Source organism: Pholis gunnellus (genome assembly GCF_910591455.1).
Source record: "Pholis gunnellus genome assembly, chromosome: 2".
NCBI classification, from domain to species: domain Eukaryota; kingdom Metazoa; phylum Chordata; class Actinopteri; order Perciformes; family Pholidae; genus Pholis; species Pholis gunnellus.
This window is the reverse complement of record NC_136536.1, coordinates 9,726,499-9,748,032: the sequence shown is the minus strand read 5'-3', so window position 1 is coordinate 9,748,032 and position 21,534 is coordinate 9,726,499. Positions and strand designations below refer to the sequence as shown.

The 21,534-nt window shown below is 44.0% G+C and overlaps 1 protein-coding gene across 1 annotated transcript in view; it reads left to right on the top strand.

The window, feature by feature from the left end:
• plxna2 (plexin A2) overlaps positions 1 to 21,534 on the top strand; it is a gene marked incomplete at both ends in the record, with an annotated part of 147,991 nt that overhangs the window by 66,875 nt on the left and 59,582 nt on the right. Inside the window, 4 exons of the mRNA XM_079175089.1 lie at positions 3,164 to 3,264; positions 12,975 to 13,098; positions 15,706 to 15,859; positions 19,334 to 19,430. Coding sequence (XP_079031215.1) covers positions 3,164 to 3,264; positions 12,975 to 13,098; positions 15,706 to 15,859; positions 19,334 to 19,430 — 476 coding nt within the window. The remainder of the gene's footprint in view (positions 1 to 3,163; positions 3,265 to 12,974; positions 13,099 to 15,705; positions 15,860 to 19,333; positions 19,431 to 21,534) is intronic.

Here is a 21,534-nt window from a genome sequence, read left to right as displayed (position 1 = left end):
TGGTCTAAACATCAATGCACTCTCTCTTACACACACACACACACACACACACACACACACAGTATCTAAAGCACAGCAATGTACACACTCTATGTCATATTCTGTCCTTTTTCAGTCCTCATGTGTTTGTTTTCCTGTTTACCTCGCTCTCCTCCTTCTGTATTACCCCCATACCTTTTTCTGTCAGCTGACAGCGGGCTGTGTCTGTCTGTCTGTCTTTAGACACCGCTCCATAAGGGACACCCCCAGCTCCCCCCACTACTCCCTGACTTTCCCCCCTGCTGACAGCTGTCTCCACACTGTAACCCTTTCATGGCTGCATCTGTGAAAGTTATGCTACAAAGTTTCGTCAGCCTATGACACGTTTTGGGAAGGATCTAAAATTTTGTTTTTGGGTTAAGAGGGCTTCACTTTGAGACATACACACAGGATGTCTCGTTCCTGGTGGGCTTGTTTGTCATCAGTTGCAGCTTCTGCTGCTGATGTGACCCCGTCTGCAGCTCATTACAGCATGCCACCTGTTTGTCCTGAAGCTAGGCAAGACACACACACACACACACAAATAGAGTTTGTTGAGGTGACAGGGGGTTAATCTAACAGGAGTGTCCATGGCGTAGCTGCCACACAGGGCAGGGACTGTTGACGTCCCACCGTGTCAATGGCTTTCTTTGTCCCCTGGGCGCGTCTTTCTGTTGCCGCAGGGTTTAGGACCAGCAGGCAGACAGGTGGAGGGTTACTGAGCTTTTGAGGAGCAAAGACAAAACAAAGAAAAAAATAATATAGGCTGGAGCACATGTAGAGTGCTGCAGAGTTGACATATTTCTGTAGACCAACCCTGAAGTTAGCGTGACACTGGTTCCCTCGACACATTTATTTATTATTATTATATTATATATTATTATTGCAGAATATAAGCTCTGAGGCAAACCAACGTTTACTACACTTTCACGTTTTGTTCAACAAGATGTTCTTCACAAATGAACACAATTTTTTTTATGATTTTTGAAGTGTAATTGCAATTGCTAGGGGCAAAAAGCTAACGTTAGGATATAAATAAACTACACTACGGTTGCGTGACTTCCCGTCACCACCATGAAGATAAAGGCGGACGAGTCAGCGTGACGATGCTTAGTAGTCAAATTTAGCCTTTTCTAAGGCAAGTAAAAGCTTCAAAACTCAAGAAAGGGGCATTTACTGACATATTTTGCATTGTGGAACACAATGTTAAAATATTTTAAGCTTGTGCTAACTGCAGACCTTATTTCAGGCATCGAACCAAAAATCCATTAAAAAAACTCATTGAAATTGAGACGAGGAAACCAAAAGTGCAAAAATACGAACTCATATCTGGGTTTTAGGACTCATTCCTGCGGCAACTGACAGTTCTGCCAATGACAGCTTTTCATAGGCCATGCAATAATAGGTGCATGTTACAAATTTTGCTGTCAGCTGTTTCTTTTAATTTGATACGTTGTAATAACGAAAAGCCTTTGATGGACACCCAGCTGTTATCTCTTCCTATAGCTGACAGTAATTAATATCACCCAGTTGTGGGCGATTTGCATGGGGTTCAAGAAACACTTCAAATGTGTTATTTTGCAGCCTTCATTCACTCCCCCACATTTTGCACAGGAGCTTTTGAGGTTCAAGCTGAAAAGGGCACACACTGCCAGAGTGTGCTGTCATTATCCAACAAGGCGATTGCCAGGAATTTGAAAGACTGACAGGACTGAAAATGTATCTGTATCAGACTCTTACTCTTCTCTTGCATCTGGTCAATATGCTGTGCAGTGTTATTGTTTGTGTGGCAGTGTGTGTGTGTGTGTGTTCACTCCTGCTGACACAGTGAGATGCAGGTATGACCGGGGCAGCCCCACGGCCCGGACACTTAAAAAGACACACACACTCACACACACTGACCTCCAGATCGCACAGACCTCTACTCAGACAGACTGAGTGCCATGTGGCTGAGCAGAACCTTGTCTGGCAGACAGACAGACACACAGCTAGATTCACACACACACACACACACACACACACACACACTCATTATATATAACTGACAGACGGATGAGAGCATGTTATGTAGCAGCTGAAAACAGGCCCAGCCTGTGGATCACACAACATCTCAGCTGAAAAACACTCAGTAGTTGGCTCGCTGAGATGTGTGATTTGATTCTTAGTGCTTCTCTACTCGGTTGTCTCCGCATAATGTAAATGATCAACCCTGTATTTGTGTACATTTATTTTGTCAATCGCATAAGCACATAAACGCATGGATGTTTGTTCTTCATTCAAATGATTGTAGTCCAACAGCCCTGTGTGGATTAGCGTGGACTCGTGGGTGTGGAGTGTGTTTGCTTTGTGCTGAAAGTGCTTATTCAAATACTTTGCTGTTGACACTTTCAACATGTTTAGCTTTGAATTCTCGGCTCCATTCATTTATAATAAAAAAAAGAAAAAAGAAAAAGAACAACTTGCAGTACAACAGAAGTAATGACTTTTCATCTATTTGTTTAATGAAGTGGATCTTTACACAAACTGTTTATACTTTTCTAAAAAATATTAACCTTACACTAGCTGGTAAAAAAAAATGCCCTGTCATTCTTATTTTCAATTCATGTAATCAAGTCAGACTTGAGAAAAGTGTCTGTCACTACTTGTCCATGTGTACGTGTTTTTGCACAGGCTCTATGTGGACAGATGCCTCTGTGAAGACAAGAGCCTATTGATGGCAGCGCAACAGCTTTCTCTGGCCAACTGATCCCACCTGCTCACTACTGTTTCTCTGGCTTAAGATAAAGGCAACAGTTGCCTGTGCAGTTGACGTCTCACACATTGACACACGGGGGCACCCAAACATTTAAGGCACATCATCCCCATAGATAATCAGTCAACATAAAACATCATATATCATATATGACTTATCATAAGATGGAAATATCACATTCAAATGCTGCCAGTGAATGAAGATGTTTGCTTATTTGTGTAATATATGGGGACAATCAAATGTGTTCAATCATCTGTTGGTGTGTGCTTGAATGGGTATTCCTTTAGTGCACACACACACACACACACACACACATACCCAGAGGCTTCTTTGTGTGCATCTTGTGATGTGTGTTGACCTGCTGGCAACTCTGACCCTTTCATGTGCTTTCAGGTTATCCAGGTTCCCATCGAGTCATGTGAGCAGTACGGGACCTGTGGAGAGTGTTTGAGCTCCGGGGACCCACACTGCGGCTGGTGTGTCCTGCATAATATGTGAGTATCCCTCAATCGTCATTCGGTCAGTTTGAAGACACTTTACACACACATTTGTGTTCGACATTCTCCAAAATGGACTCCAAATTTCCTCACACAGAGGCAGATGGGTTTATATTTTCTTAATGTTTATCTTATATCAAATCAAGTCTGAGGAAAGAAGACTGTCTGTCTGAGAATGGTTGTGCAGTCTTTGCTTTGCAGAGCTGTTTTCTGTAGTAACATGACTTGATATTAACAGGAAATGACAGCACTCAGTTGGTGTATGACTTCCTGGAATTTGAAAAGACACAAGAAATGACCAAAAAGGAATATCATCTATGCATTTAGCTGTGCCTGAATGCATGTTAACTGGATGTCTGGTGAAGCCTATATTTGTTGAGCTTGTTCCAGAGCAAGATCGGGGATATGTACTGTACATCCCGCTGTTGCCTTAAGAATAAGCATAGAAGCCATGAGTGACACCTGCTGGAACTGAAGCGTTACTGCAACAGGTCAAACTTCTACAAAGCCAGACTTAGGAAAAAACATGTATATTTATTGTAGTTTAGATTGTTCATTGTGATACCCATCTGTAAATTGAACTGACTGTAGTTAGACGATGAGATGGAGAGAGTATATTGGGGACACGAGATGAATGCAACTCATTACTAAAGAAGCCAGAAGACATTCTGCTCTTTCTCAATCTCTCCCCCTTTGTTTCTTAAGCACACACACACACACACACACACATACTCTCATCAGTCCGAGCTTCTTCTTAGCTGATGTGTGTTGAATTCCCCACTTACAGCCCCTCCTGAATGCAGCCCCTCTCTCTCGCAAGGTATAGCTGAATATTTGTGTGTGTCAGAGCCCCGCCGCAATCATCATTATCGTGATGGCGGCCCCTGCAAAGTGCACTTAAAGTAATTTACATCACTCCAAAGCTGGGACAGGACAAATAATTGCCTAGTGACAAGGTAATTCTGCATGTGCCTGCAGTGGTACGGGAGGGACTGGCTAAAGCTTTATATTCTTTGCAGTCTGCGTGCCTTCACACAGGGATCATTTACCACAACATTAGCCTTTGTGCTTCGCTGTTAATCGCATGCTTTTTTTTGTAGGTGTGGTAGGGAATGGAGTCATCTTAGTTAGTAGGGATTCAAATCCACAGCGTGTTAGGGGTGGTGGTGCTAAAAGGTGATTCGTTTTTCTTTAGCTGTTATGGTGAAAGCAGCTGTGAGGAGGGAACAGCTGTTTAGTCGGCAAATGCCTTACTGGAGTATGTTGTGTGTGTGAACGTCTGTGCGTGCACGTGGGTAAGATTTTTTTGAGAACATGCACAGACACATGTGTGGACTGCTTTACTGTACCCTGGGGGAGAAAAGGTCAGCGCCACAATTCACGTCAGATCAGCCATCTGTTCTTTCAACACAGTGGACCTTCGTGCCACCTGTCTCTGGTCCTAATACCCCTTTCTCTGTCCTGACCCTGCAATGAGTGTGGCGGGACCCCTGTCAGCTCTGGCTGAGTTGCTGCAAAGAGGAAAATAAGTTAAAGGGAGGATAGTTGCGCGCCCCCCCCCCCCCCCCCCCCCCCGCTGCTCATGTGATATGTGCATTTTCAATTTGTGCATTATAAACGTGAGGCAGATGGCAGAAATTCAATAAAAAAAACAGAAAAGAAGATGCAATAAATTCTGACAGAAACTGATTTCTTTTATAAACCTGGACCTTGCAGTGCTTGATTGAGCTCCTTCTACTGTAAACAAAGCCTCCGTGTCATGCTGCCACTTACAATGACATGCTTCTACCACAATATGATAGAGCTGTATAGTGTCTGGGTCGTATGCAACTTCAATGTCCCTGGTTTCAATCCAGATGTTGGCCTCTGTTTCATGTCACCTCTCTCTCTATAATAGCGGCCGATAAAACCTTTTCAGGGATGGATCAGAAAAGACTATGCCATTCATTAAAAAGACAAAATAAACATCTCATCACGCCATCTTACATGAGAAGCAGCAATGAAATGTTGATGATGTCTCAGAGTTGTAGGTGCTCAATTAATTATGTGATCTTGTCAAGGATACTTGCAGGATAGTTGATAGAAACAGACACTTATTTATCTGAAAGTTCAGGGTTTTAAACATGACTAATGACGTAGTAAAGGTAGGGGTTTGCTTTAAGGGATTAGTTAGTATGAAGACTGCACAAATGTCATTATTGTTATCAGTGGTTGATAGATTTGAATGCAAACCTAGTGAATTTGTGTCCAGTGAGAAATTGGGAAGGCCTGTGTTTGACCAAATATTAATTATGCACATGCTGTCAAACCTTCGGTTAAAGTCTCCAATTACCTCCATTTTTTTTTTAAATAATATTCATTCAATGTTTATTTTCCTTTATTGTAAAGCACTATGTGAAAGGTGCTATACAAACAAATGTTATTATCATTAGTAAAGTATCTGTCGAATACAGCTGGAGAAAAGCAGCTGCACCCTTCTGGTGAAGAGCTCCCCTCTTCCCACTCACCCGGAATTCAGTTTCTTGCCAGCCGTGGTGCCATCCACAGCTGTGATGCTACCGCTTCCTTCTGCCCCCTTCTCCCTGAAACCATTGTTGACTTTTTTTAAAATTGTCTTTCCCCCCTCTCCCATGTTTGTGTTCACCTCCTTCAGCTAGCATCTAAGGTATGCCACTCACCTCCTCTCAGCTCAGCACAGCTCACTACTGCGTCGTCTCCCTCTTCCCTCTGGAATAAGCTCTTCCACACTCCTGAGAGGGTTGGCTTGCCACACACAAACACCCCTTGCTTTGATCACCCCCCCCCCCCCACCCCTCCTTCTACAGCTGCCATCCGCGATATCCATCCTTCTTCTCCTCTAAACATTGTGTCCCCCTCCATCTTTTCTTTATGTCTGTGCGTGTACGCTCATTGAAGTGCAGCATTCTACGGTGGCTAATTAGGAACATAGGAGGACATTAGGTTGGTTTGCGATGATGATGAGGAGGAGAGAATGCCAAGGAGGCGGTGAGCTGGTCAGGAGTGGCGTCTCTGTCTTCCCTGTCTTTCTCCTGGCTTTCTTCTTCCTCTGATTCAGTGTGGTGTGAGCCTCTAAAGTCCTTTAATTACCAGCAGCTGCAAGGCATCCACTGAATGCACGAAGAATGAGAGGGGAAAAAAACAGAGAGGGGATAAGAATGAGAGATGGGGAGAGTGTTTGATGCTGCACACTCATCGGCCCACAAGACCGAGCAGCATTTTGATTGCAGCTGAAAGGGGAGCTCATCATCTCCAGCGCTCTTCAGTCAAAGTCCCCGTGAATGGGTAGTTCAGCCTCCGTCTGACCACAATCCAAAAACATGGAGCTGTGGCGATGCTTTCTCTCCGTTGCTCCCTCCCTCCCTCAGCCTGCTCCTCATCACTGATAGATTAGCTGTCTAATCATGCCCTAAAGAGGCTTTTCCATCTCAAAATGTCCCACATCACTCCGTTGTACCTCCATCCTGTCTGCTCGCTCGCACATTCCAGGAGGAGACGAGAGGTTTTTCGTTGAGATTTGTCAGGATTAGTCTGGACTTCTGTCCAGTGGCTGATATAGTGATCTAGTGCCAAGGTCAGCAGTTGACCAGTATAGCATGTTTCAATATTATTATTTCTATTATAAGAATTACGTCTTTACTCAAGTAGTAAAATGTAGTACTATCTGCAGTATGTGGAAATCAGCGCTAGTTTGCTGTGTGGATGACAGCTTAGGGCTATTGGTGTAGTAGGCCCCAGCAGAGAGTGAGTCAGCATTTGAGGGCTGCTCTGAGCAGAATAACATATCACTACTACGCTGTGATACTGTATTGCACTGTACTGTCAATCTGCATGTGGCTGAACTCTTCTGATTTGTTTCAGCAACAACCCACACAGCAGCAGCAGCAGTAGCAGCCTGAATGGCAGCAGAACTGTCCGCTTGTCAGAAATCTGTGTTACGAGCTTAAATGCTGCCAAACCATTTGTTTGGCACCCTGGTTTGGAGCCCATTATACGGGTACACTTTGTCAACTGCACGACTCTGGGTTTGAGAAATTGTTGTTTATGTTGTGTTTGTGTCAACTTAAAACTATACACCGCAGCCCTATTTTTCAAAGTACAACATTCCCCCATGAGCAAGCACTGGCAAAAAAAAACTCCCCTTTAATGGGTAGTACTATACTATATTCTACGAATAATAGTAGCCGTGGATATAATAGAATAATAATAGCAGTAATAATAGAATTTATAATGATCGGTGTTAAGCAGGACCACGGCAGCAGGCGCAACCATGATGACAGGTGTAAACATGATCCATTTATACCTGCGAGACGAAAAAGCACAAAGACTCTGGGGAAGGAGCCAGGTGAGTAACATGCGTTAATGGGACATGAATGCATACAGAGGGAGAGATGAGCTCAATGTGTCATAGGAAGTCCCCCCCAGCAGTCTAGGCCTATAGCCGAGTAACTAGGGGCTGGTCCAAGGCAAGCCTGAGCCAGCCCTAACTATAAGGGTTATCAACAAGCAATGCCTTAAGCCTACTCTTAGTCTGCCTCCCAGACTAAAACTGCGACGGTTCCACCAGGAGACGAGCCTAATGCGGCATGTTCATCATTATGCTACGAATGATGTCAAACACCGACCATAAAACTCCTCTAATTTACCAGTGGCAACAACAATTAGCACCGCAATGAAAATGGCTGCTTCAGCCCATTGTGGATGTCAGACTGTGTGTCTAATCGCAGACTCATCAGCTACAGACACCGTTAGCAGTCGGAGGGAAGCCGCATCCATCTTCCCAATTGTGCCCTAATGAGATATCGATCACGGACATGCAGGTCTGTCAATATTTCCATAGATTCCGAGCACATAGAGCTAGTAACACGTTGGCTCCATGATTTTTGAAATACTGCACCAGTATGTGTATAAGTGGGGGCAGACTACATATAATACATTTAATGATCCTAAAAACCCCAGTGTGTTTGTACCTTGCTCGCTCACTCATTTTCTTTTGGAGATGCTTCCATCCCCGCACTGGTCCTTCTCTCTGCTCAGCCCACGCAAGTAAAGCTATAGCTGCTGCAGAGCAGTGAGCAATAGTCTCTTCATAAATCTTTTTTTCTCCCTTCATCCGCCCTCTCTTTCTCCTTCCCTTTACCCTCACCCACCTTTTAACAGAGACTGACTTGATTTGCATAAACCTATATGTGTGTGCACATGTGCCTCTGAGTGTGTGTTTGACTCAGTTTACACCACAATAGCTTCCCAGATCTATGAGAGGATGAAGTGAATGGGGCTGTGGCCATACTGTGCTCTATGTCCTCTGGGCGCTGTCCCGCAGTGACATTATCAGTCGCCACAGGAGACGGACCATGAGTTGCATCTGTTGGTTTGACCCCTGACATGAACTGTACACGACTTTGGGTTTCAAACTGTGCCCTCATGTATAAACCCAAGCCCACACAGCAACATGAGCTGGTGGAGTTTACCATCTCTGTGGTGGTTTGAAATTGAAAACCCTGCTTTTTTGATATCATCCCTCCTTCACTTCCCTCCGTTCCTCCTGTGGTATGCGTTTAAATGGATGTTCTCACACTTTAGGGATGCAACAGTTAGAAACAAGCGCCCTGAATCACTCAGAATGAGGATAAAACACTAAAGGAAGGAAGTTGTGTGTGTGTGTGTGTGTGTGTGTGTGTGTGTGTGGGTGCGTGTGCGTGTAGGCAGCATAATACATCACTGCTCTCCTAATCATTCCTCTTTTCCTGTTTGAGAGCCAAAGCCCCGGTGCAGTCAAGCTTCATACGTGTTCATGTTAACATGTGTTTCCGTTGAAATGTGTGGACCAGGGTTCCATTCAACGAAATCAAATCACGCCAGTGATTCTCCAACATAATGGGTTGCCACTTAAGCCCTAGTAAAGCTTTGTTAGGCACCATCAAATATTCAATATACATCTAGTTCTTCCTCACTGTACCTACATCGCGCCATACTACTTCTTTTCACAGCCCACTCTGCCTCCAAACCATCTGTTCTATGCTGTCATTTTCCTTTTCTGTGTGGCGTTTGGGGTCCGGCTCGATCAAGAGAAGGAAGGTGAATTTAAAATGGCTCCCCCTCTGTTCTCTCTTTTTTTTAAACACGGTACTCACGACGAGAGCTGCAATCAGACAGTCCTTCACACTTCCATTGAAGTCCTTACATGTGGTAAGGGAAGGGGAGGAGGGATAGAAGAACGTGCGTGTGTGCATAAATGTATGAAGGATTTAGTGTGAGGGACTGCATTATTTGATGGTTGTGTACGTTTATGTGGATGCGCGTTTGAGTGGATACATTATTTGTCTGTGTCTGTTTGTTGTCATGTGTATGTGGATGGGTGTGTGTATTCATAAGTCTGGCTGTCCGTCAAAGCTTGGCACAGCAGAGACGACAGTGTAATTGCCTGTCCGGGGCAACAGAATAAGAAGCAGGCACTGGTGGAACAGACCCTGAGGTTTGGCCTCTGCTAACCTCACCCTTCCACTCTGTAAAGTGTTCTTTTCCACCCACAGAACACTTCAAATTACTCTGCACATTAGATACAGCTTAGTGACTTGGATCACAGTGCAAACGTGTGTAGCGGCTTCGTTTGCACCAGGGCAGCCCACAGACAATGCACAGGAGACAACAATAGGCTGTCCTTTCTTTGTTTTTTTATTTGTATTTATCTTTGTCTTTTCTCACTTGCCTTACAAGTCTGCATGAAATGTGACTGCCACTTACAACTGCATTCTATACCCTGCAGTGGAGTAATAATAGAAGTGCAAGCAGTTACTTCAGCACCATGGACAGGGCTTAACACTCAGGCTGCTTCCAGCAGCCGCTGGAGGGGCAAAGAGCTCCTTATTACAGGAGACAGGCTGAAAGAGCGGCATGCATTTGTACTGGCAATCTGCACGTACATGGAATGGTGTATGCAAGTGTTAGTGTTTGTCTGTGTGTTAAGAAACTCAATGTGCGTACCACCTTTTCACACCTTATTTTCTCCGTGAGAGCCCCCCCCCCCCCCCAGGGAGGTGAGTGATGGAACACAAAGCATTGGCGAAGCTACTGAGTGACAGGCCTGGGCCAGACAGGAGGATAAGGGGGGCAGGGGGGTGTACAGGAGAGGGGGTCAGGAGGGGGAATATGAGGAAGGCAGGATTCTAGTCAACACTCAGTGGCATGCACTTCAGCTAATGAGAGAGGCAAGGGGTCAGTTTCTAACTACACAGAGATAATGGCCATCTCCTGAAACCATGGCAACAGCAGCCATCCTGACCCCCCCCGCCTCACCCCCGCTGCCACGTCCCCCTCGCCGCGCTCTCATCTTACTTTACCCCACCGAAATGATTTTTTATTTTTTTTTTAAATCACAGTGAGGAAAATCAATGCAGGGCTTTTTGTCAGTTAATGACCACCCAGGTTTTTGCATCTGTACCCATGCGGCTTGGAGACATGCATAAAACATTGTGCCGCAGTCCACACCTGAAAGCAAATTAAGTATCATTTGCTGCTGCCATTGTGAATGTAAAAAAAAAAAAAAAAGCGCCAAATTGCGGACACCTTGCCGAAGAAAGGTGTTCTAATTTCAACCTGTGAAAGAGTGAGGCAAAAAGGGAGAGAACTGGAGAGAGAGAGAGAGAGAGAGTGTCACAGAGATGTGGCAAATACAGCATGAAGTCAAATGTGTAAAATGAAAAGGCAAGATCATTTATATCTGGAGTAACAATGAAAATGTCACATTTAAAATGTAGAAATAGAGTTTCAAAAGTGGTGAAGGGGACACCCAGGTAATAATTCGTAAAGAAATGTAAAAAGAAATCTTGCCACAGTGGAAGATTCACACTACTACACTAATGCTACACTTTCCTGCTCTCTTAAATCCCTAGGGAGGACTGTGCATATGTGTGTGTGTGTGTGTGTGTGTGTGTGTGTGTGTGTGTGTGTGTGTGTGTGTGTGTGTGTGTGTGTGTGTGTGTGTGTGTGTGTGTGTGTGTGTGTGTGTGTGTGTGTGTGTGTGCCTGGCGTGTGTGAGAACCTCAGTGTGCTTGTGCCTGTTCATGTGAGTCTGCTGGATATGGCTTGAACTTCTGACAACATAATTACAGACAGAAGCTGTGGATGAAGATGTAGCTTAGAGTCAGTATGTGTGAGAGTATGTGGTTAAGAAGCATGATATGGGCCCTGATACACACACACACACACATACACACACACACACACACACAAATACGGAGTCAGCAGCCAGGGGAGAATGGACAGGGTACATCAGCACCGCGGACAGCGACTGACCCATCGGAGTCCAATTAAAGCTGCTGTGACCAGACAGCCAGTTAACCAGCCTGGGTTGGATGAGGATAGAGAGCCCTTGGTGTTATGGGATGGAAGGAACACACCGTTTTAATAAGAGGGAGGAGGTGGCTGAGTTTTTTTTTAATGAGGGATGTGGCGGTTGGAACTTGATATACTATCTGGCCACTAAGATCTCTTATGAGTGAGCACCGTGTAATTTGCACCAGTTGCATCACCAAAGTTGTCCAGCGATTGGAGAATATAATTTTGATAAGTTTGTGTAGTGCTCAGTGCTGTGGCTTCGTAGTTTATGTTAGTATGGTGTATTAAATGACCCACCGGAGGCAGACGCTCCACTGCCGGTGTCACCACTTGTTTGTGTGGTTTGTTGTGAAGCTTCCTGGAGGCCATGGTCGCCTACTATTTTATAAAATTTTTAGAGCTTGATGTCCTAGAAGCCAGCTGCTATTTTTACTAGGAGCGTCATGAAATACACATTTTTACAACAGCGAGCTTTTTTTCTCCAGTAAAATCGTTTCCTATTATGGCTTCAATAGGCCGTATGTTTTGCAAAACAAGAAAGGAAAAAAAAAGAACTGTCTCATAAGAACAACATAACTCAGCCAGAATCAAGAGCATGTCAAATATACAGCCTTTTATCATCAACATAAAACAAACAACTCTACATGAGTAAAACAGACAGCATGACAAAAAAGAAGAGAAAAGATGCCCGGAGCATCTGGTGTAGTTCTGCAGTGATCGCTCCAGGTGTCTTGAGACTGAGGTGGTGGATGAAAATGCACTTCTACAATGTGTCCATACAATGTCCAGGAGACGTAGGGGTGTTTAGTCATGCTTTACAGCATTAGTTCTTCCTCATAGCACCGCTATGGGGGGGGGCTCTCAGGTCCGAGAGGTTAAAAAAAGAAAATGTTATTACAACGTAGCTTGATGCTTGTTTTTGTAAACGATGTTTACTGCTATTGTTTTTGATAGTTTGAATCCCCATCTTTCCATCCCATTCCCTGTCACAACACTGGCAATTTGTCTTTTTCAGACCCCAACTTAAACTGTCACATAGTATTTTCATTGCTGCACTTATTGTAACACGAGTATTTATTTCTATCACAATTGTTGTTTTGTTGTCTTTCTTTACTTTTTATTGTGAGTGTTTTCTTTTCCTGTTATAACTTTGCCAGCACGCTATTTCCTGTAATGTATTCATTCATCGGGCTACTAATGTTTTTTTTTTTTTGTAACAATCTAATCTAATTGATTTTTTTTGAGAACTATTTCTGGGAGCCTCTCTTTTTCTTTTTTTCTTTCTGTTCCTGCTGAAAAACAAATATCAGTAACACCATGCTCTCTTGTCCCTCCCTCTCCTTTCTGTTCAGCTGCTCTCAGAGGAACCGGTGTGAGCGTGCAGATGAGCCTTACCGGTTCGCCGCCTCTCTCAACCAGTGTGTGAAGGCCACTGTGTACCCAGACAGCATTGCGGTGTCAGAGCCCAGTGTACCTGTAAGTTCACACAAGCACATTCCTACATCCAGTACGCACACAAAATGCCAAACACCTGCCATCTTAACCTCTACTTGCTCGCGTTACAATGATAAATAAGCCACTATTTACATATTCCCCACCCACGTGCAGAGGCAGAACATTTTAAATGATCCCACACAGCAGTTTGCCTAGTTTTGATTGCAGTTGATGCATAAACATTAGATGAGAAGGTTCATAAGAGCTTGATGTGGGCGTTTCAGTGTGCATATGCTCACTTGGTACAAAGCAATATGTGTGCCAAGACATGTTTGTGTGGGTGGGTGTGTAGGTGTTAAAGTTGTCCGAGTGCAGCTGAGTACAGTGCAGCATGTCCACATGGACTGAGCGAAAACAGGCAGATAGAGCATCAGTGAAACAGGCTCTGCCTGTCCAAGTTCTGGTGAACTTTGCTGAACATATGTGGACACACGTGAGGTCTTGAAATGAGTTGGTTACGAGAATGAAGTGGGTATGCTCTCCTATGTATTCCAAAATGATTTGGCGAATAGGTGGGTACACAGTAAACAGCCAGAAAAAGAGACGTGTATACCCGGTAAACCCTCAAATAACCTTCACTTCACTCCACAGTTTATACCTAGAATCATCTGTGAAAGGTTCCACCCAGAATCCCCTATGAGACGCTCTACAGATAACCCTTCTATGGTGTAATGGTTTCACCCACAAACCTCTCTGGGATTCAATCCAGAATCCTTTCGTCCTAACAAGAACCCACTCTCTACTGAGATCTCTTTTATATTCCAAGGGTTTCATCTAGGACCCACCTAGGGTACCTCATGAGGCTCTTAAAGGGCCAGGGCCGATGCGGTGCAGCGCAACACACAACAATCATGGTTCACAATCACAGTTTTTTGCGGGTATGACAGCTGGGAGGAAGATCTTTTAACACCCATGCTTTCAACAATCCTTGAAGAACTCTTTCTTCCAAAAAGGCTTCTTAATGGAACCCTTTGTCTTAAAGAATAACCATTTCAAAACCCCTTTCTTTGAAAAACAGAAGCAAATGGTTCTGGGTAGATCCTCAGTCCTTTAGAAAGTCCTTTAGAAAGAAGCCCTTATCTTTCAGAGTGTAGCCCTCCGTATACTCGGCCCCGGTTGTCCACTTTACAACGGCAGTTTATCCGAAAACATGTTGTTTCCATGTCATGTTGTACAAGCAAACAGGGTCATCTCACCGAACGGTCCACAAAACCCTCACAAATTCTCACCGTTCACAAATTCCACAGGAGCAGACATCTCCATGACAACACAGCCGCTTCACGTGGGCAATACAAGAGACAGGAACACGGCGAAAAACAATCAAATTACCTTTATTAAAACTCTGCCACCAATTAGGCTGGTTGTTGCTGCCAAGCCGCAAAAACACCCATCATAAGGGAGGACAGGAGATCAGAAAGAGCAAAGGCTCAACACTCTGAGACAAGCTCACTTTCTGCTGCAGCCGTGCTGCCTCTGTGTGCATGTGTGTGTGCGTGTGTGTGTGTGTGTGTGTGTGTGTGTGTGTGTGTGTGTGTGTGTGTGTGTGTGTGTGTGTGTGTGTGTGTGTGTGTGTGTGTGCGCATGAAAACAAGTTGAGTGTTTATCTGTATATGTCTGTCTTGACAAAATGATGAGAGCTAATTAATGTGAGAGGTTCCTCGGGGAATTCTGCATTGAACAAAAGACATTGATTGCTGTGATTGCTGTAATCAAGGATCTCTCTAACACACCTCAGAGCGAAGTAACACAAACACGGTGAAACTACAACAGGGTGAAGACAAGAGGTCCTCAACAGAAAGCCAAAAAAAAAAAAAAAAATCATCCATCCTCTCAACGGGTACCAGAGTAAGCTAGCTAACGAGGGAGGCAGTGTAGTCAGACAGTCAGCATCTCTTGAAAGACCTACAGTTAAGCTGCTCAGCTGCCTTGCCTGTCCCAGTAGCCCCGCGGTGTTTAGTGAGCGGCAGATAAAACAAAGAGAAACTTCAAACGGCATGGCCCAAAAATAACAGCTAATGGAACAAGGCTGTGAAATGCCATGATGATAATTATCCAGGCTGCCTCTCTTGGCTAGAGAGCGAGATCACACACCCTGTGCGCAGAATACATTTATTTATAGGCAGAGCAGCTGAATGCTCCAGCCCCGGTGTCACCGCTCTCCAGAGGATGACTTCAAACACTTCTATGTGCATCTGTGTGTGGTATTGCACACGTACTGCCCATTGTGTGCAAGTTTGTATAGGTTTATTTTGCGGGGAGGGGGGGGGTTGCATGTCTTTGATGTATGTTTGTGTCCGTATGAACTGGAGAAAAATTAAAACAAAAATAGAAGTTGTCAAGTGACATACAGCCTTATTTTCTTTGTTATGGTGTTGATAACATTTTGAAGACACTGTAGGATTTCTTGGCAAAGTTGATCAACAGTTTTGCCAGCAGCGTTGCGTTCTTCTTTTCATTCTATTTTGGAGCTTATTACACTTCTGCATTCAAACCACCGTGCCCATTTTGGTTCCGATTCAAACATTTGTGTGTAACAAACGTTGTCGCATCATGTTCACATAGTTGTCATTTGCCCCACCCCTTGTGCAGCTGCTGGTGAAGGTGAGCCACGTTCCAGACCTTTCTGCGGGCATCACTTGCTCCTTCGGCAACCTGACAGAGGTGGAGGGGCAGGTCAATGGCAACCAGATACTGTGTGTGTCTCCTACTGCCAAGGACGTCCCCGTCATTCCCACCGACCAAGGTAGATACAACAAACAGACACACGCATACGACTAACCAGAGAACTGATGAGTGGTTTGCTCACACTTTCTATGATGCCCATGTCTAAAATACATTGTAAATATACGTATAATGCTTGATAATCTGCTTACAGCACTGCATAATTATAGTTATAAAATCTAATAAATATTCAAAATGCCTGATAACAATAATCATAACACGATACAAAGCATGTCATAATGACTTCCAAGTCTTAATTATTTTGTGTGTATTATAATTCTGATGACAGCAAAACTGTTGATCAATAATTCTGATGGATACATACACTGTAATCACTGTTATAATGTTTATATATATAAACATTATAACATATATATATATATGTATGTATAATTGTTTGCTTAAAGTAAAGTGAAAAAAATACTTAGATCTATGCAAGCACATCACACACAAAATCGTAAAAAAAATTTTACTTTACAAACAATGAGAGAAATAAGAGAAACTTATAATCACATTGTTATGCATTGTAAAAAATATTATAATATATATAATGCATGATTCTTGCCAAAATTCAATGTCAGTGAGTGACCAGCAAACACAGGTATTATTATACCTTATCTTATAAGTCATTATAAAATGCTTCATATTGTGTTATGTTTATTTTGGCATTATGGATATTTATGAGTGCTTAACAACTATGTTTATACAGTGCTATAAGCAGATTGTAACTATTATAAAAATGTTTATAATGCATCTTAGACATGGGTCTCATAGAAAGTGTTTCCAAAATATTTTACAATGTACTCAAACTCTGGTCCGATCATGGCCATTAGATGTGAACCGTAACGCGTCTAAACGCAGCCTTTGTAGGACTCCCATATGTCCCTCTCTTTCTGCTACTTATGCTGCACTGAGCTAACTGTTCAACTGCCCGCACTCTGAAAGATCTTTATCGATTCAGCCCCCGTAATTTAAGCAGGCACCGTCTACATAACAAGCTCCCACAGATCCAGAATCAGTCTCCTGGCTGTGAAGTGTGCTCCACTCAAGGCCAGGCCACATTAGAGCTGACGGGGGGTCAGACTGAGATCCCCTGGCCTGTGGCTGAGCTGCAGCTCACCACATTACTGCCCTCAGACTGGGATAATTGGCAATGGTCTAACAAGCAGGTTCAATCAGCCTGGGGACGGTTTAGTTGAGGGTACAATGGGGAAGTTGATGTGGTGGATTAGTATCTTAGCATAGCCAAGGCACAGGGATCTGATCTGCTGTTTGCTTTGAAGAAAAGTGGGACCTGATATAGACACACAGAACAAAACATATACTAAATAATAGTTGTAATTCGTTATAGTAAGGAATTATATGTTAGCGGGTAAAAATGTCCAATCAGCCATTTTTAGCTCATTTCACAACATCTAGAAACTTAAATTATTCAAAGTTGAGTAGAACATATCTAAACATTGCCTAGACAACGTTTAGGTCCAGGAATAAATAAATGCTAATCACTTCTAATGTACTATTCATCAAAATCTCACAACCTTTCAAGCATTTCTCCAGCATATTTTCATAAATATACCACCGTGGCTCTGGGGTCCATTTATTTGCAAACATATATATCATTATAATGCTAACACCTGCTATTTGACAATAATAACCTGATGTTTGCGAGCCAAGATGGCTGCAGGGTGACAAAACCAAACACCCTGAATAATATATTATGTGCATATTATGTGCAGCGTGCAGTGGAAATCACTGTGTGTTTTGGGGGTGTGGTAATCCTCCTCCCTGTGAGTAAATGACAGCCCTGTTTGCCCGGAGCTCCCACGGGGACTGGTGCATCAGGTACTAATATGAATGTTCTCCCCTAGGTAAATGTCAGCCAATCCCCCTGGTAAGCCCTTCCTCCATCCATCGAGCTTTCCATCCATCCTACCATTCCTCTCTTTGACCACCTTCCACCGTCCCTCCCTCCTCTTTTGTCGCCTCTCCGAGCGGTTTATACCTAATTTTTTTTTAACTCCACATCCATTCCCCTGAGGCCACTTCCTCCTGACCTCCCCACTATCCTCCTCCATCTGCTGTCCCCAAGCAAGCATTTCTATCTGTTGCACATCAACATCGATCCTGCAGTGGCAATGACCTGAGGACAGGAGAGAAGAAAGGAGAGGAAAAGAGAGGAGAAATTGAGATAAGTTATTGAAGTTGGAGAAGAAGGGAAAATAAAGGACAAATGAATACACAAGCAAAGGAGAGAAAGGAGAGTTCAGAATACAACTGTGAGGATGGTAGACAGCTTGACCATGAAAGAAAATAGCTGGCACTTTTCTTCACAAAGGAAAAAAATAAAATCCTAGAGGAGGTTTTGTGTGGACAGGAACTCTGTACCACTTTGTTTGCCTGATCCTGTGAGACAAATGTGAAATGGTAGAAGTCAGCCATGAGCCTGCCCACTACACCGACTCTGTGTGAAACAGAGCCTGATTCCCAACAGGTGCTGTGGAGAGAAAGGGGCAAGGAGGGTCGTTCAAGCCTCCTACTCACCGAATGTCATCTGAAATACATACAAACACACACACACACACACACACACACACATATGGAGTCTGTATTATTGTGGGGAGAGATAAGAGGCTGCTTTTACAGACAACAGAAGCACGGCCATATCTCTGTCCATCAAAATGCAGGAAAATAAAATTTGATCAGATGAAAAGCATGTGTATGTAACTGAAATGTGCTCTTATTTGGCTTGCATATATGCAATACCAGCGATACCATACAAGAAGTCCTACCTTTCTAGATAGCTTGTATACTTACCTTGTAACTGATTAGCATAAGATTCAAAGATGTCTGCTCTTCACAACCTAAGCAAAAAATAATCCACCCTTCCATTATCCTCTGCTTATCTGGGGCCGGTCGCGGGGGCAGTGGGCTTAGCAACATATTCCAGACATCCCTCTCCCCAGTAACGTTTTCCAGCCCTTCCTGCGGTAGCCCGAGGCGTTCCTAGCCCAGACCAGATATATAATCTCCCCAGTCGTCTACTCCGGGGCCTCTTATCTGTTGGATGTGCCCGGAAAACCAGTCCAGGAGGCAATTCTGATCAGATGCCCGAAACCACCTCAGCTGGCCCCTTTCGACTCAAAAGGGCAGCGGCTGTACTTCGAGCTCACTCCAAAATGTCTGAGCTCCCCACCTCTAAGGCTAAACCCAGACACCTTACAAAGGAAGCTCATTTCGCCGCTTGTCTCCGCAATCTCATTCTTTCACCACCCAAAGCTCATGACCACAGATGAGGGTTTGAACGTAGATGGACTGGTTAAATCGAGAGCTTTGCCTTCCGGCTCGCCTCCCTCTTCAACAGCGGTCCGGTACAACGCCCGAATCACTGATGACGCCACACCGAACTGCCTGTCCATCCTTTGCAAAAAAATAATGCAAAGATAAACAATGCACGAGTATACAATACAAGTTCATCTTTTTGTCTCCTCTCTTTCAGATTGGTCAGGCGTTGAGCTGAGGCTCAACTCTAAGGAGACCGGCCAGATGCTGATCAGCACAGAGGTCAAGTTTTACAACTGCAGCGTCCACCAACTGTGAGTATCTCTGTCAGAGCTTCCATTCAGTCTCTTTTCATTTACAAAAACAATACCCCAGACCTGCTGCCCAAAACCACTGGATCAATGCTCTGGGAATTAGTTACAATTTGTCCTCAACCTTAGCCGGCCCCGGTCGCCCTAAAAATATCCCTTGTAAAGACTAATGTAATCTGATAGCTGACTGCTCCCTGAGCACAGTCACGGGAAGTTTATTTGCTGTTGCACTAATGAAGCCTTCTTCTCAGACACGCCGCGGTACAAAACACGCAGCAGGTTTTCAGGAGGGATTTCACGCCCGTTTTCATGCTATCTCCGTCCCCGATTCAGTGATGTTGAATTCAGGTCCCTGTATTGGAGATCTCAGAGATGGCGGTGCCTTTGCGATTGCTCGCTTCATTCCCGTGTATAGCAGATTCTGTTTGTGGCTAGATCCAAAAGTCCTTGCTGACTTGGGAGTATCAGTGAATGGAGACTATAGGATATCACAGCAGTGACGCAAGCAGGAGCAGCATGTCATATTACCCTTTTATTATCCCCTCGACAGTAAAGCAAACTGTTGTAGCCACTGTCTCCTTTGTTATTGTGCATCTCTCGCTCTCACACCGCCCTACAACTTCATATGGTTGTCTGCTTACTGAGAACCCTGTCTAAGTAGCACAGAAAGCAATTACCAGCTCTCACATCAGCTCAGTTAATGGCCGATGACAAACACACACACACACACACACACACACACACACTCAAACACACAGAAAGATACATACACTTGAAAAGGCCACACGCTATCCCTCGCACGCTCATGATGTAAACTCCGGCTCTCTCTTCCTCTCCCTCTTACACACATGCTGTACACTCTATCTGCCAGAAGGTGAATCAGCCCTATTCTTCTGAATTAGTGTGCTTGCCAGAGATCCCTCCCATGCTTTTGCATCGATGAATATTTAACAATAAGCAAGTATGCATAACTCAACCGTATTTCAGAGAAAGAAAGGGAGAGGGAGAGCCAAGTGTGATTACAATACGCTCTCCGAACAACTGTGAATACATGGCGTAGTAAATTCAAAATCAATTGAAAGTCTTTGCCATGGCAACCTGGAGAGAGAATCAAGTATTGTAGCCTCAGGCTTGCCCATGCTTGTATTTGCTCATCTCTCCATCCATTCATCCATATAGTAACCAGTACACAGGGCTGCTAACCGTCCCGTATGAGGCGGGCCGTCCCCTATATGGGGCTAAATTGTTTTTGTCCCATACAGACCCTTCTCCTTGTCCTGTATATTGACCGCTACTCTGCTCTGATCACCAGGCGGCACTTTTACAGATCCTATCTGACACTACAGCAGTAGAAGTTCATGTGCTGATCACGCCACAGGTGTCATCCAATCACACGTTACGGCGCAAATGCGGCGATTCCTGCATAAAAAAAGGTTTTGTGCTGTTCAGTCCGTCACATAAGCTGATACGGTTTTAGTAAAGGCTAAATTAAAAATAAAATTTTCTTTGTCTTTCCAAATTGAATAAGAATTTGAATCTATACTGCATATTCAACACCAAACCACACTGCCGTGCCTTCGGACAAAAGGTGGCTTACCCTTATTTTGGTAGTGAGTATTTGGTAGAGGCAACTCTACCAGTACATAGTGTTTGAAAAAAGAAATACTCTGTAGATGCTGTACTGAAGTAGAATTCTGAGGTCAGTAATTATTGTACAGTATAAATAGTGTACTTTTACTGCAGAGTTCAGTGTGGCGATGGGTAGAATCTGTTCGTTGGTTTTATGGATCTGATTACTTTTTCCACCGCCGCTTGCAGTACAGTATGTACCCCATAGTGACACATACACACACACTTGCATATGGTAAATGCAAAAAATGCTCACACACAAGCACACACGTAACAGCTGGTAATAACAGCGACACTCCAACAATGCAGGGCTAATGGTAATTGCAGGATCAAGCTGCGCCAATGTCTTATTTTCCCTCATTACTCGATGTTCCTGCACTCTCTCGTCTCTCTTTCTCCATGTGATTCAGGCCATGAGGGCTAATATGCAGCCCAACATTCATACATGATGCGCAGTATTAATATATGGCTTTATAAA